We start from the raw sequence: 15,376 nt of genomic DNA on the forward strand, positions 1-15,376 counted from the left end.
TACCCTCTCCCGCGCATCGACGACCTATTCGATCAGTTGCAAGGATCGAGCTACTATTCTAAGATTGACCTGCGATCAGGCTATCATCAGCTGAGAGTTCGTAATGAAGACATCTCTAAGACTGCGTTCAGGACTCGTTATGGTCATTACGAGTTCCTCGTTATGCCTTTTGGAATGACTAACGCACCTGCGGTTTTCATGGATCTCATGAACCGAGTGTGCAAGCCTTACCTCGACAAATTCGCGATTGTGTTTATCGACGACATCCTGATCTACTCGAAAAGTCAAGAAGAGCATGAACGACACCTACGCCTCATCCTCGAACTCTTACGCAAGGAGCAATTGTACGCCAAATTCTCGAAGTGTGACTTTTGGCTTCGAGAGGTCCATTTCCTTGGGCATGTGGTCAACAGGGACGACATTCACGTCGACCCCGCTAAGATCGACTCGATAAAGAATTGGCCTACGCCCAAGACCCCAACCGAAGTTCGCCAATTCTTGGGATTGGCAGGATACTACCGCAGATTCATCAAGGGATTCTCAAAGATTGCACAACCCCTCACGACTCTTACTCAGAAAGGCATTGTTTACAAGTGGAATGAAGCTCAGGAGTCGGCCTTTCAAAGGCTAAAGGATAACCTCTGTAGCGCTCCTATTCTCTCGTTGCCTGAAGGCACTGACGACTTTGTGGTTTACTGCGATGCGTCTATCCATGGGCTCGGTTGCGTGTTGATGCAACGCGAGAAAGTTATTGCCTACGCCTCTTGACAACTCAAGACGCATGAAAGAAACTACACTACGCATGATTTGGAACTGGGAGCAGTGATCTTTGCTCTTAAGATATGGAGACATTACCTGTACGGTACCAAGTGCACTATTTACACCGATCACAGGAGTCTCGAGCATATCTTTAGGCAAAAGGAATTGAACATGCGACAGCGTCGCTGGGTCGAACTCTTGAATGATTACGAATGCGCCATCAAGTACCATCCGGGTAAGGCCAATGTCGTGGCAGACGCCCTCAGCAGAAAGGACACTATACCAAAGTGCGTGCGAGCATTGCAACTTACCATCCAGTCTAACCTCCCTACCCAGATCCGAAATGCCCAAGTTGAAGCATTGAAACCGGAAAACATCAGGGCTGAGTCTTTGCGAGGATCGAGACAGCGATTAGAACAGAAAGAAGATGGCGCTTACTATGTAACAGGGCGCATTTGGGTCCCACTCTATGGAGACTTACGTGAACTCGTGATGGACGAAGCCCACAAGTCCCGCTACTCAGTACATCCTGGTTCGGACAAGATGTACCACGACTTGAAGACTACATATTGGTGGCCTGGCATGAAGGCCCACATAGCAACATACGTCAGCAAATGTTTGACTTGCGCGAGAGTCAAGACAGAATACCAGAAGCCAGCAGGCCTACTCCAACAACCAGAAATCCCAAAATGGAAATGGGAGCAAATTTCCATGGATTTTGTTACAGGGCTACCTAGGTCTCAACGCGGGAATGACACCATTTGGGTAATAGTAGATCGATTGACCAAGTCCGCGCACTTTCTGGCTATTAAGGAAACAGACAAGTTTTCTACCTTGGCGGAGATTTACTTAAAGGAAGTAGTTTCGAGGCACGGGGTGCCAACCTCAATTATTTCGGACCGAGACGCTCGTTTTACTTCGGAATTGTGGCAAGCTATGCATAAATCCTTTGGCTCACGTTTGGACATGAGCACCGCTTATCACCCGCAAACGGATGGACAGTCCGAACGCACCATCCAAACCCTAGAAGACATGCTTAGAGCATGTGTGATCGATTTTGGCAAGAATTGGGAGAAGCATCTACCGCTAGTAGAGTTCTCCTACAACAACAGCTACCACACTAGTATTCAGGCAGCACTTTTTGACGCATTGTACGGTCGTAAATGCCGGTCACCTCTTTGCTGGGCAGAAATCGGTGATAGTCAAATCACGGGCCCAGAGATGGTGGTAGATACAACGGAAAAGATTGCCCAGATTAGACAACGCATGGCGGCAGCTCGTGACCGTCAGAAGAGTTACGCTGATAAGCGTAGGAAACCACTAGAATTCCAGGTCGGTGACCGGGTTCTACTTAAAGTCTCACCCTGGAAGGGTGTGGTTCGCTTTGGTAAACGGGGCAAGCTTAATCCGCGATATATCGGACCATTCGAAATTACCGAGAAAATCGGTAAGGTTGCTTATAGATTGAACCTGCCTGAAGAACTGAGTGCGGTACACAACGTATTCCACGTATCTAATCTGAAGAAGTGTCTATCGGATGAAACGCTCGTAATTCCTTTCAAGGAACTAACTATTGATGAACAGCTACACTTTACTGAGGAACCGATTGAAATCACGGATCGAGAGATCAAAACCCTCAAACGTAGCCAAATCCCTCTTGTACGAGTCCGTTGGAACTCACGACGTGGCCCAGAGTTTACCTGGGAGCGGGAAGACCAGATGAAGCACAAGTATCCCCAGTTGTTCCCAAACGAAAACCCCAGCACTGAAGCTACAACCGAATTTCGGGACGAAATTCCAAACTAACGGGGGGATGATGTGACCCCCCGTTGAAACATTCTCACCTACATTAGCTTGACAGTGACTGCCTTAACTTTCGGGACGAAAGTTCCTAAAACTTGGGGATAATGTGACACTCTAGGTTTTCCCGAACAAATACCTTGTAATAGCCTTATGTGTATATACGTTATTAAATGTAAAGTTGCATGTTATCTTGATGGTTCTATGTGATCCTTGTGCTAAGTGTGTTGTATGTATGTATATTATATTTATATAAGTGAGCTGAGACCCCACGGATCCAACTCGAGACCACTCTCGGTCTCGAGTGAACACTAATAAGCGGGCCGGTTGGGCCATGCAACCGAGAAGCCCATTCGGGAGCCCTCAACCCACTCGAGACGGGTATAAAACCCATAAGGGTGACCAACCTTTACCATTTTTGCAAACACTCTCCCTCACTCTTTCTCCTTCACTAAAACCCTAAAACCCTAGCAAACCAAGATCACCTCCTCACCCCCTCATCTCTCTCGGATCCAACCATAACATCAAAGCTCTCGGATTTATACTCGGAATCATCGCTCGGAAGTTGAATCCTTGCTCCTTCATACCCACAACTTCAACCGGTTAGTGCATTTAAGTGTTTACTATGATTCTTGAGTATTAATGATAAGTGTTTGCCATGTGTTAGCTAGAAATGCCATTAGTGATGATGATGAACATGTTTTATCTAGTAAAAGTCGAACCATGTGATTGATTGCTATTGATAGTGTTTTGACCGAATGATATGCATGATTTCTTGATCTTATGGGTTCTTGTTTGTTAATGGAACATGTTAGACTTAGGAACCGAGAATGATGATATCGATTAGGTCCGATTATGTTAATAGGTTTGGTAATAAATGTGTGTTCTTTTATCCTAGTATTTCATATGAGGAATTTTATGATTATGTGTTTTAAAATGGTATGAACATATGAAGAACAACATGAATGTCATGAAAATATTTGAATATACTTGTTTTGATCTGTTTTGATGATAATTTGGACAAGAAAACATGTTTATGGCATCTTATTGGTTAGTACAAAATTTCATGAAAACACAATTCTATTGGTTAGTACACATGACAGGTTCTAGAAGGATTCAGGTGCACGTAACAGCGGTTGCGAGTCGGACCCCTTGGTTGCGACTCGAGACCACAACGTGAATTATCGAGATCTCCCGGTTGCGACTCGCAAGCAGCGCATGATGAACCGAAACCAAGGTTGCGAGTCGGAATCCCTGGTTGCGACTCGGGACCAAAGCATGATGAGCCGAAACCAAGGTTGCGAGTCGGAATCCTTAGTTGCGACTCGAAACCATGCATTCTCAAGTCGAAACCGCCCTTATCTCGACTGGGCTGTTATTGGGCCAAAAGCTTGTTGGATTATCTGTTAACTGGACTGCTTGTGTATCTGTTACTGTTTAGGCCCAATACCCCAACTGTTTGATTAAATGCTTGCTAAGTGTGTCTATACGTGTTTACTATACGTGATTACTTGTACCCCAACTTGACCTATATTCGGTAACCATGCTAGGACGTGGTGACCAACGTGATTGACCGGGTATTTAATCTACCGAGCAACCCAAGGTGAGTTCACAACCTAAAGCATGCGTTCCCGGTGGTTTGGGAAACGGAACTACAAACAACACTATCCCCTATGAGGGATACAACTTACTTTACTTCCCTTGTTATTGGGAACCTTTAGTTAATCACTGTTTATACGGATTGCATCTAACGGCACTAAACGAAACTCTATCACTCAAGTCCCTACTACTTAATACCGATTAGTCGCCGGGGCCAGGCGAACGGGTTATTAGTTGATAGCGCTATTTAGGTTTTACCAACCTCACACCGTGCCATGGTTTGGGATCGGTCGTGAACTAATGTACTCAGGCATCCGTCAATGATGATAGAACATTGACATCGGGGCATCCTGCGGAAACGCAAACGGTTACCTAGTGTTCGGTATTGGAAAAACAGTTTAGTCGCTAACTTTTGGGGTAGCTCCCCATGGCATGTATAAACGAGTAAATTAACTGGTGAAACAAGTTTTTGGTAATTAAAACTGGACAACTGGTGAACTCACTCAGCATTATTGTTGACACCTTACTGCATGCTTTGCAGGTAACCAGTGACTGAGGAGCTGCTGCTTGGGGATGTGTAGTGTTCGTCAAAACCCGTGTGTTGGGTTTTACTTATCTTGAACCATGAACTATCTTTTAAAACTATTTGGTTTATGCTTCCGCTGTTTTGTTTAAACTTACTATCGAACTTAAACTACGATGTTGCTAACTACTTTAGATAGCAATTACTTTACTATTAACCAATGCTTAGTATAATTGGTGGCTGGATCCTGGTCAGTCACGCCCTCAAGCGGATGTTACTCCGCAGGTGGAATTTGGGGGTGTGACATCTGATACCAACTTTTCTGTCACACCCCGACCACGTAAAACAACAAAACGTGGCGGAATCGTCGGGGAGTGTTGTAACAGAATTATTGTTTCACAACCATGGATTAAACAAATTTCGTTTTATTGAATTAAATGAGTTACAATGTCTTAACAATAAAGAAACATAACAAAAATTATTTAGTCTTGCATCTTTTAATGTTACTAAGGCCTCGTCCAATCCTATGTGAGCATGCATCAATATCATCATCAATAGTCATCGACTATAGTACCTGAAACACATGTGAAAATACATCAGCATAAAAATGCCGGTGAGTACATAGGTTTTATGAAAAATAGGATTCATGACCTAGGTTTTAGAAAATGTTTAACAAAAACTTGTCATGAATCCAGTTTAAGTGTTTGCTTTTATAAAATGTTTGAAAATCGATGATAGATATGTATAGTTAAAAAGAATGATGTAAGGTTAAATGAATAACCAAGTAAAAATGAGTTTGTATAAAACAAACTGTCTTGTAAAACAATGTCTTGTGAAAAATATGTTATTTGTGTAAAAATGTATAAATCCAACTGAATGATTCAAATAACGCTACGCCATGTAATATAATACAAGCACTTATATATAGGAAGTACCAGCGGCGTATCCACCATGCTTGTATCACATTACACACGTCTCGTTACTCAAATCACTTACCCACATAAACCACCAATGTAAATTGCCCATGTCTAAACCGTTGTCAAATGTCAATCAAGTAATGTGTAAACAAAATGTCATGTATGGCAAGTGAAGCATGTAATCACCAAACCATAGGTAAGAATGCACAAACAATGTACTAAGTATGCGACGGATGGACATACATAGCATGATACAAAGCATAACATGTCTTGTAAAACGATGTACTAAGTATGATGAACATACATAACATGTGATGTAAAATGTACTAAGTATAATGAACATACATAGCATGTGATGTAAAATGTACTAAGTATGATGAACATACGTAGCATGAAATGTTATGTAAAACGAGGTACTAAGTATGCACACAATGGGCATACATAGCAAAAACATAATAAAATCATGTACTGATAGTGTACTATTGAACATAGCAAGTATATGATATAAAAGCATGAAATCATGAAAGTAACAAGTAGGCACATGTGTTTCACCCCAAAATGTTTGAAAAACAGTAAAAGAGGGGTCTATGTACTCACTTGAGATTGCTTAGAAGTCCTAGGATAACCACCAAGCAAAGCTAGAAGATCACGGAAATCAAAAGGCATCTATATAGGTATCTACATTAATGAACGGACCTATCGTAGGATCGGGTAGTACGAGGGTTTGTAAACCAAATAAGTATGGGAACTTATGTAATATGGTTTAACAAAGCCTACATACTAAAACGAAACCTAACCTAAGTGCTTACGACCCATTACGACCCGTTTAGGTAGCTTACGCTACTTTAACGCGTCGTTCGCGTAAAACGCATTCGGAATGCCTAACTAGTCCTATGACAAGCAAGATATGCCTTAACATGTTTAATATGGTTGCCAAAATAGTTTGTATGTCAAAAGTTATGTTACATAGGCTTAACATGAATTTTAGCGCAAATAGGGCATTTTGGTAATTTACCTAAGGCATAAGAACTACTTATCATACAACTACTTAAACGACGTGACCATAAGGTATAACCTCGGAAGGTTATTCCCTATACAACTATGGTCACCTAAAGTGTTTGGTCGAATCCCAAAGATCGACCAAATGGGTCGGGTTCGAAAGTATAAGCGATTGATTAGATCGCTTACCTTTACGACCCTAAACAAGCACAATTCTAAAAGCGACGAGCTGAACATGCTAGAACATGTTTAGTAAAGTTAGAAAACAGGTTTGGTATCAAAACAAACGGTTTTGATACTCTAGAGTAGTTTGGTTACAAAATACGCAAGGAAACGCATTTTGGCCGAAACTACGACTCGTCACTGAGCCTAGATAATGTGGTAATCAGTGGGTATAGTCACTAGGGACTATAACCATCGTGATTACGCTCACGTTATGAAGTTCAAACGAACTTCGCGTTGACCATAAACTGGTCAATGCAGAAAGTCAAACGCAGTTTGACTTTAACGCTAAAACGAATGAAAAACGCGAAAGAATACTTACAGAAGGTCCCCGCAAGATTGATTTTCCAAGTATTCTCAGGTATGAGGTGATGAAACACCCCAACTTAGAGAAATCTCAGAAATCAAGTGGGGAAAGAATGAAGTGGGTTGGGTTTATATAGGCATGGCACAACCGTTAGGATCGTTCATCGCGAAACGTGCTTCGATCTCGGCCGTACACATGGGCCCATTGTTTTGGGAAACCTTGGGCACCCATAGATTCAGCCCATGGATTGAAAATACCATTTGCAAGTGGTTTTGGAGTGTATAACAACTGGAAACAGGCTGTTAACAACTTTTTGCATATCTGGGGAGGCCATGCGGCCCGCATCAGGATACACACAAACTCAGGCGGGCCGCCTGGGCTTGTCTAATCAGCATAAACTTTCAGAATTGACAGTTTTAGCCCCTGCATGCTTTTAAGTCCATTTTCGACACGTTTAAGGCCCGTTAAGCCAACCTTAAGGCCCTAAAATGATGCCTAAGTATGAGGGACATGAAACATGCTCAAAAATATGCCGGATGTCGGTTCGTTTGGTCGTACGATCGCGATGTTCGCTTAATTACGACGGAATGCGCATAAGCGCGAAAGACGATCCAAATTGCGCGACGAATGGATTTTTCTTATGCCAAACACTAAAATAAAATATTTTAATGCTTACATAAATTTTTGGATGTCCGGAAGTATTCAGAACGTAAAATATGCGCGAAAATGCAAACTTATGCACTTTTTGACGCTTTTAGTCCCTGAATGAGCATAAAGTTTATTTTTGCGCACCAAACACCTCAAAGCCTATTTCTAAGCTATTTAAAGGATATTTAGGGCATATTTAACTTATGATCAAGTTCCGGAAGGTCTGTTACAGTACAAATTGACATACTTTCGCAGTTTGTCGAATTTAATCACTGTAAGCGAATAAACTTGATTTCGTCATACCAAACAATCCAAAACTTATTTCTAAGTTATGTAAAGGTTATTTAAGGCATGTTAAGCCTATATCACTATTCCGGAATGTGCGTTGCATTAAACTGGTTATATTTACGCATCAGATCGCGTATAACCTTCCAGAAAGCGATTTAAAGCCTGAAATCGAACAAGAATCAATATGTGCAAACGATACACATATTTATACAAATCCCAAGTATGAGATACAATATTTCATTAGCTTTGTATTTGTGTGATGGTGGTGGTGACACAGGTGTCACATGTTTAATGCTGAGTATGAAATCTAAGCTTAACGGTACATGTGTCTTGTCGGAAGCTGATATGTTCCCCTAACACGCTCACAAAAATATTGTTTGTACAGATTTCTGCTTATCATATTCTAAAATCCAAAAAGATTTTCTTTTCATCTTATTTTCGACAACGTACGTTGGGGATCAGATGATCAAAGTTTTGTGCAGAACATGTCTGGATCATGAGGGTTGGGTAAGCAGAAGATTCTGAAAAGTGACTGGTATGTGTTTGAAAGTTTGAAAAGTTCAAAAGTTCACTAATTTAAACTAATTTCAGTTTCAGAAAGTCAGCTAACTTCATAAATTGGTCAACCAAGGTCATTAACTTGGACTTGGTAGGGTGAACAGTTGACCAAGGTCATTAACTTGGACTTGGTTAACTGGGTGTGTCGGTAAAAATCTGAAAAAGTTAAAAATTTGAATTTTTGATCCTGATTCCGCTTGAAAAACAAGTTTATCACCTAAATTGGTGATTCCGCTTGAAAGGTGGTCCGCTTGAAACTGCCTCATGACCATTTCAATCGAAATCAGGTGGCCTATAAATAGCCGGCTGATTCTGCTTGAACATCACATAGTTCTTATTCCGCTCCAAAGTTCAGTCAAGGCGATTTTCAAGCGAAACCTCAAAAACTCTGTTTTACATCCGTTATACTGCCGATTTGTTGCTAGATTTAGTGTTTTTAGTTGGTTGGCACAACTATAAACATGGGAAAGGTAGGATTGATGGTCGATTTGACCCAGAACTTGTGTATTATTGATTGTCGGCGATGAACTGAACTGAAAACATAGATCTAGGGCTTGTTTATTGAGTAAAATGAATGCAAATCATATGTGTGTTGTCGGAATGCATTGTAGATCATGTTTAGGGCTTTGATTGAACTAAATCTGTTGTTTTTGCTTGAAGGACGATGAACAGGTTGAACTGTTTTAGATCTAGGTTGATTGTGTAGGTAAAAATGGATAAAAAACATACCCTTGTGTTCGGAATTCATTGATGAACAAACCTAGTTAAACAATTTCATCATCAGAAAAGATTTAAAAATTTGTTCATGATTCCGGTTGAATCATGTGGTTTCACTTCAAATTGAAATCATGTAATTCTGCTTCAACATGTTCATATGATTCTGCTTCAACATGTTCATGTGATTCTGCTTTAAATTGATCATGTGATTCCGCTTCAATTTGACTTAGAATATTTCGCTTCAAACTGATTCATCTTATTTCGCTTGAAATGTTTCAAGTGATTTCGCTTGAACTGATGTTTGATGATGAAATTTTTCAAAATGTTTGATTTATTTGTATTGTGTTGATTTTCAGGCTTCGAACGTGCTTTTTGATCCATTGCACAACAATTGTTGTGATTTTGATGAGAAAAAGAATTCAAAGTTGTCTGATTTTAAGAGTATTCTGGAGTTTATGAGGAGATTGCCAATTCAAAAGGCGTTGACAAATGGTGTTTAGATCTCATGTCAAACGTTTTTAGAAGCACGCAACATATGATGAACAAAACAAAGTGATCAATTTGGTCGTTAAGCAAAATGGTGAAAGAAATCGATTATTATTTCAGAGGAACTTGTACGAGAAGTATTGAATTTTCCTGATGATGTAAATTCTCCAATGAAATTCCCTAAGAGGATGGTCAAAGGCTGTATGCTACGGATGGGTTATGATGGTGCTCTAAACAGTGCAAATTACTTGAAGTCAAAGTTTACAAAGCCTTACAAGTTTCTAATTCATTCAGTATTGCAATCTTTGAGTCATTGCAAGGGAGGTTATGATGCTATGAGAGACTATCAGATGAATATGGTTACAACTCTTGTATTGAACAAGAAGTACAACTTCTCACACATTGTGTTTCATTATATGGCTGAGAACATTACGTCAAAGAGTAAGACTTGGGTGTATCCAAGATTTGTTCAAATGATGATAGATCATGCATATCCGGATCTTGAAAGAGATGTAAACAATGATCTGTTGGTACAATCCTACATGAGTAATGATTCTTTGAAACAGTTAGCCAGATATCATCCAAATCATCCTGAGCCAAAGAAGAAAGCTGAATTTTTTGGTTTCATCAAGGATAAGAATTATGTTAATCCAGATCCTGTTAATCATCAGAACTGGAGAAATGAAGAAGAGATGAAAGAAGCTGGTTATGCTGATGAATTAAAGGCACTTGAAGAATTCAAAGGAACTCGAAATGATTGGTTCGTAAAAGAACAAAAGAAGAGGGGCAGGAAAGATACTCCTAAAGCAGAGGGTTCGTCTTCTCAACCCAAAAAGCGTCCAAAGAAAGCTGCTAAAACATTGCTTGTTGATGAATCAGAAGCTGAAGCTGAAGCTGAAGCTGAAACTGTAGTGAATGTGGGAGTTGACGTTCGTCTATCTCCTAATTCTCAAAGTTTATTGAAAAAGCTTAATGTGTTTAATGATCAGAAAGATAAAGCAGCTGGTGAAGAAGAAGGTGATGACGTAAACAAAAGTACTACAAGTTCATCAAGTTCTTCTGAAGATGAGATTGATGAGACTGAGCGTTATAAGAAAGTCATGTCTGCTGTTGAGAAAGAGAGACAGAAAAAGAGGAAAAGGAGTGGTAAATATGATGATGATGAAGTGTACATTCCTTCTCAAGAAAAAGTTGAAGTTGTTCAAACACCGCCATCATCAGGTGGTAAGAAGAAAGCTGGTGCAAGAAAGAGAATTGTTTCTCCGAAGATGAAAAAGCCTTTGAAGATCGTGCTGAAAAAGAAACCTACCCAAGAACCTAGTAAACCACCATCACCACCACCTGAACCTATACCACATCAATCACCAATACATTCACCACTTCACCAATCACCCCCAAAACAACCTACTCCACCAAGACAACCATCACCATTACATCTCTCACCACCTCATTCACCACCACATATTCATTCTGTTACACCACCACAAGAACAAACTTTACTTTCTTCACAACCAATATTCCAAACACCACCACCTTCACAACCACATGTTCAAACCACACCTGGATCTTCTGGATACAAATCTTTTCCAAATATTCCAATTGAAGGTATTTCTCTTGAAGAGATTGGAGATTTCAATTTTGCAAGTGATGTACAAGTTAAGGATGTTGAAAAGAAAGTTGATAAAGTGTTGGTTGAAAACAAGAGATTGGCAGATCGTGAGAAAATTCTTGAAATGCGTGTGAAGAAAGTTGAGTCTGAAAACAAATCATTGCAGAAGAAAATAGAAGCAGATCAAACTGAAATTGATATTTTGAAGGTTAAAGTGGCAGAGCTAGAGGAAGAAAAGGCATGTAGAGATGAACAAAACAAGTATCTTGAATTGAAAAACAAAGAACCTGAAGCTGCCAAAGCGGTGAAAGATCATGAGCTGTATATGGTGAACAAAATTCTTGAAAACATGCTCGGGAAGTCTATAGAGCAAAGGTTTGAGGAGATAGAGGTTGAAGAAGTTAGAGCAAAGCGTCAAGCAGAGATTGATGCTCAAATGAAAGACAAAGGAAAAAGTGTTGAAAGTTCTTTGAATGCTGAAAGGTCAATAGTTTTAGCTACTGATCCTGAGTCTCCTATTCAGAATCCTGTTCCTATATCTTCTGTGTCAGCTATCTTTGAAGAAAATATATCACTTGAAGATATTATTGCTGATGACGATGAAGAGGATGATGATGAAGAGGATGATGAGGAGGAAAAAGTATTCTTTGCAACCAGTCACAGTGATGATGATGATAACGATGATGATGAAGATCAGGGTGGTACTGGAGTTAAAGTGACTGAAGCATCAAATAAAAAGAATGTTGATGACTATATGAATGATGATGCAAATGAAGTATCAGAGGAAGCTGATGGAGAGGGGGAGCAAGTAGGTGATCAAAATGTTGACGAAGCTGAAAACTGATACTCCGTATTGAGCCTGATGTAGAAGAGGGAGAGATCAGGCATACGTATACATTGGATGAAGTTCTGAAGATGTTTAATGTGAATGAAGATGAATTCAAGTTTGATTTTGAGGAAGAGTTGAACGCGTTCGATATCAATCATCAACCTGAGTATGAATATAAGTATGTTGAAGATGCAGATGTCTATGATAGGGTTGAGGTTGAGGATTGTACTGATGAAGACACTTCTGAATTTCCAACTCTGATGGAGTTCTTTAGTGAAGAGAACAGGGATGAACTCAGGAGGAAAGTTGCTGAGATTCTGAAAGATAAAAACTTCGATGGTACTACAAAAGATCTTCAGAAAGAAGAACGCAAGAAGTGGTTCAAGAATAGCAATGAAAGAAAATTCAAGCGTCCTTTGAAGTTTTATCAAAGAGATAGAAGTATTTCACTGGGAGATATCATTAGCTGGGGATTTCTACCTCAAGTTAATGCATATGCTATTAGAAGAGAGTGTGGAGTACAGTACTTTAACCGTTTGTATGATATTATGTCTCTACCATGGTGGGATGTAAAGGAGTTATCAAAGGTGAGAACCTTGGGATATAAGGTGAGAAAGAATGATGTTGCTATGTGGGGTTTAATCAAGTTTGAAGCTCTGAAAAACTTCAAGCATTGGAAGCCTCATTACCCAAAGAGAGTAAGAAGAGTTAATCCTTAAAAAGGAAATGAAGAAACGATCTTGAATGTGAAAAAGCCGAAAGTGATGAAGAATATACCAGTGCCGAAGATGGAACAGGAATTCTACAAAGGTTTTATGGGTTGGGTGTACAGTTGTATATCGACTAAGGTTGTGATAACCTACAGAGCAGGGAATGAAATCAGAGAGATTTTTGTTTATGACCCTATGTGGTTGGTAAACTGCTCTGCAAAAGACATCGAATGTTTATTTGTGAACAAGATCCGCTTCCAAGCTGAAGACAGAGAGCAAGCGATGCAGTTTCAGAAAGTGGTGTCTATTTGTTTTCAAAAGGGTATCAATGCTGAAGGAACTCAAAGTGGTGGTCGCTTGAAGAAAAAGAATAGTTGAAAGCTGAAAAGGAAAGAAAGAAACTGGACGAGAACAAAGGGAAGTGACTCAAAGTGGTGGTCGCTTGAAGAAAAAGAAAAGTTGAAAGCTGAAAAGGAAAGAAAGAAACTGTTCGAGAACAAAGGGAAGTGGATGAGGATGCAAGCTGAAGAAGAAAAGAGAGCAAAGAAAGAAAATGAAAAGCTGAGAAATTTGCTAAGGAAAAAGCCTAAGTCAAGAGAGGAAAGTTTCAAATCGCTATGAAGACCCGAAGACCAGACTGAAGACTCCGGCTGTATCCAGGGGGAGTTTGTTAGTGCACGATGTCTAAAGCCTACGTCTTAGTCTAGGTCATGCTTGTATAGGGTTTACAGGGGTCTAATGTGTAAATTAGTGAAAATTTATGTAATTGCATGTGATTCCGCTTGAAAATGACACTTTGTCATTTCAAGCGAAATCATAAAGTTTGTGATTCCGCTCGAAATGACATGTGTTATTTCAAGCGGAATAAACAGCCTATATATAGGGTTGTTTGTTTCTCATTTGGCACATTTTGGAAAGTTGTATACCGAACTGCTGCCGGATTTTCTAGTGAAGTATTAATGAGAAACAAGTGTTAAAGTGATATTCTTCTGTTTTCTACTCAATTCTCTCTGTTTCAACACTGTGTGTTTGTTTCCGCCACTCAAACAGTGGTGTATTGACTTTAATTGACTCACTTGATCGTCAAATCGATCCTACACCTATTGTTGATTAATATGGGTATAAGGTTTTATGAAGATTTATGAAGCTATATTTTTGCTTCAGAAATTAGCAACAAAAAAGGGTAAAAATTTACCTGTGACGTGGGTGTATCACGAATTCAAAATAGCCATGTTTAGCTTGGTCAAAATCAATAGCAAGTTGACGTTCTACTGTACCGAGTTCAAAATTACTACTTTATCATTAAACGCTGCATATTGCTTCTTCAACTCGATCATCTCTTAGTAAATGCATCCACCTCGTCCTCGTACTTCTCATATAGGACAGGTGTCGTGTGTAGAACCAAATAACCCGTTTTACCATTCCATGAAAAAAAACTCACAATTTTGTTAAAGTATTGTTAGACCTGATCGCGAAGGCGAGATGCTTTGGCGGGTGGGAAGTACTTAGCAAGGAATGCATCTCGGAGGGCAGCCCATGTGGTGAAAGAACATGCTGGCTGCAAGTGAGAACGAGAAGAGCTGAAGGTAACGGGTGTCAAGTTTAGCACCTTCGATGGAGAAGGTGCTACAAATTCGGTGAAGGCGGTTAATGTGGTCAGGGGCATCTTTATCATCACGACCGTGAAATTGGCATAAATTGGTGATAGCGGTCATGATATAGGACGGGATCCGCCAGGATTTTTCATTGTTAATTGGGGGAAGGGTGATGGGAGAGTTCACACCGGTGAAACCGGTGGTGGATTGTTGGTGGACGGTTCGACGGTCCATGTTTGGTGCAAAGGGTTGTGGACTAGTAGGACGGGAAGGTGGTGGGGAATTGTGCGGTGATGACTTCGGTGTGAAGTCAAAGCTAGGTGGTTTAGATTGGAGGGTAGAGTTAGAAAGGGCGGATGAAGATGAAAAAGATGTACTTACCTTAGGGGTTGAAGAGGAGAAGGATGGCTTGTCCGTTGGTGGCTTCGGCAGTGGTCCTTGCGAACGTGTATGGGGCATCCACTTCAAAACCGACAATTAGACAAGTACGACGACACAAATGACTCGATTAAAAAATAAAATAACAATAAAAATAAAAGGCACTATAAAAATAAATATATAGACTCCTACGACTCAAACAAACAACTAGCACGTATGATATCAATTAAGCCCAAATAAAGTAATCAACGCAATTGCCAAAGTGTCACTGACAACGGTGCCAAAAACTTAATGTGCTAAAAGTATTTTAATAAAAACAGACTCAGTTAACCTAATCTAGACACAAAGTAATACTCCATTCTCTCTAAACTTAACTAAACTACTGACCGGCAAGTGAACCGGTCGACTCTAGTAAAGATCAGTAAGTCCGAA

General features: G+C 40.1%; 1 protein-coding gene across 1 annotated transcript; it reads left to right on the forward strand.

Moving 5' to 3' along the window:
- The first annotated feature begins 9,993 nt into the window (after window positions 1-9,993).
- Window positions 9,994-12,276, forward strand: LOC110901462 (glutamic acid-rich protein-like). Its single transcript, XM_022148290.1, has one exon. The coding sequence runs from the start codon at window positions 9,994-9,996 to the stop codon at window positions 12,274-12,276; it is 2,283 nt and encodes a 760-aa protein (XP_022003982.1).
- Window positions 12,277-15,376: the final 3,100 nt, after the last annotated feature.

The sequence above is a fragment of the Helianthus annuus genome, chromosome 13 (genome assembly GCF_002127325.2).
Source record: "Helianthus annuus cultivar XRQ/B chromosome 13, HanXRQr2.0-SUNRISE, whole genome shotgun sequence".
In the NCBI taxonomy this organism is placed as follows: domain Eukaryota; kingdom Viridiplantae; phylum Streptophyta; class Magnoliopsida; order Asterales; family Asteraceae; genus Helianthus; species Helianthus annuus.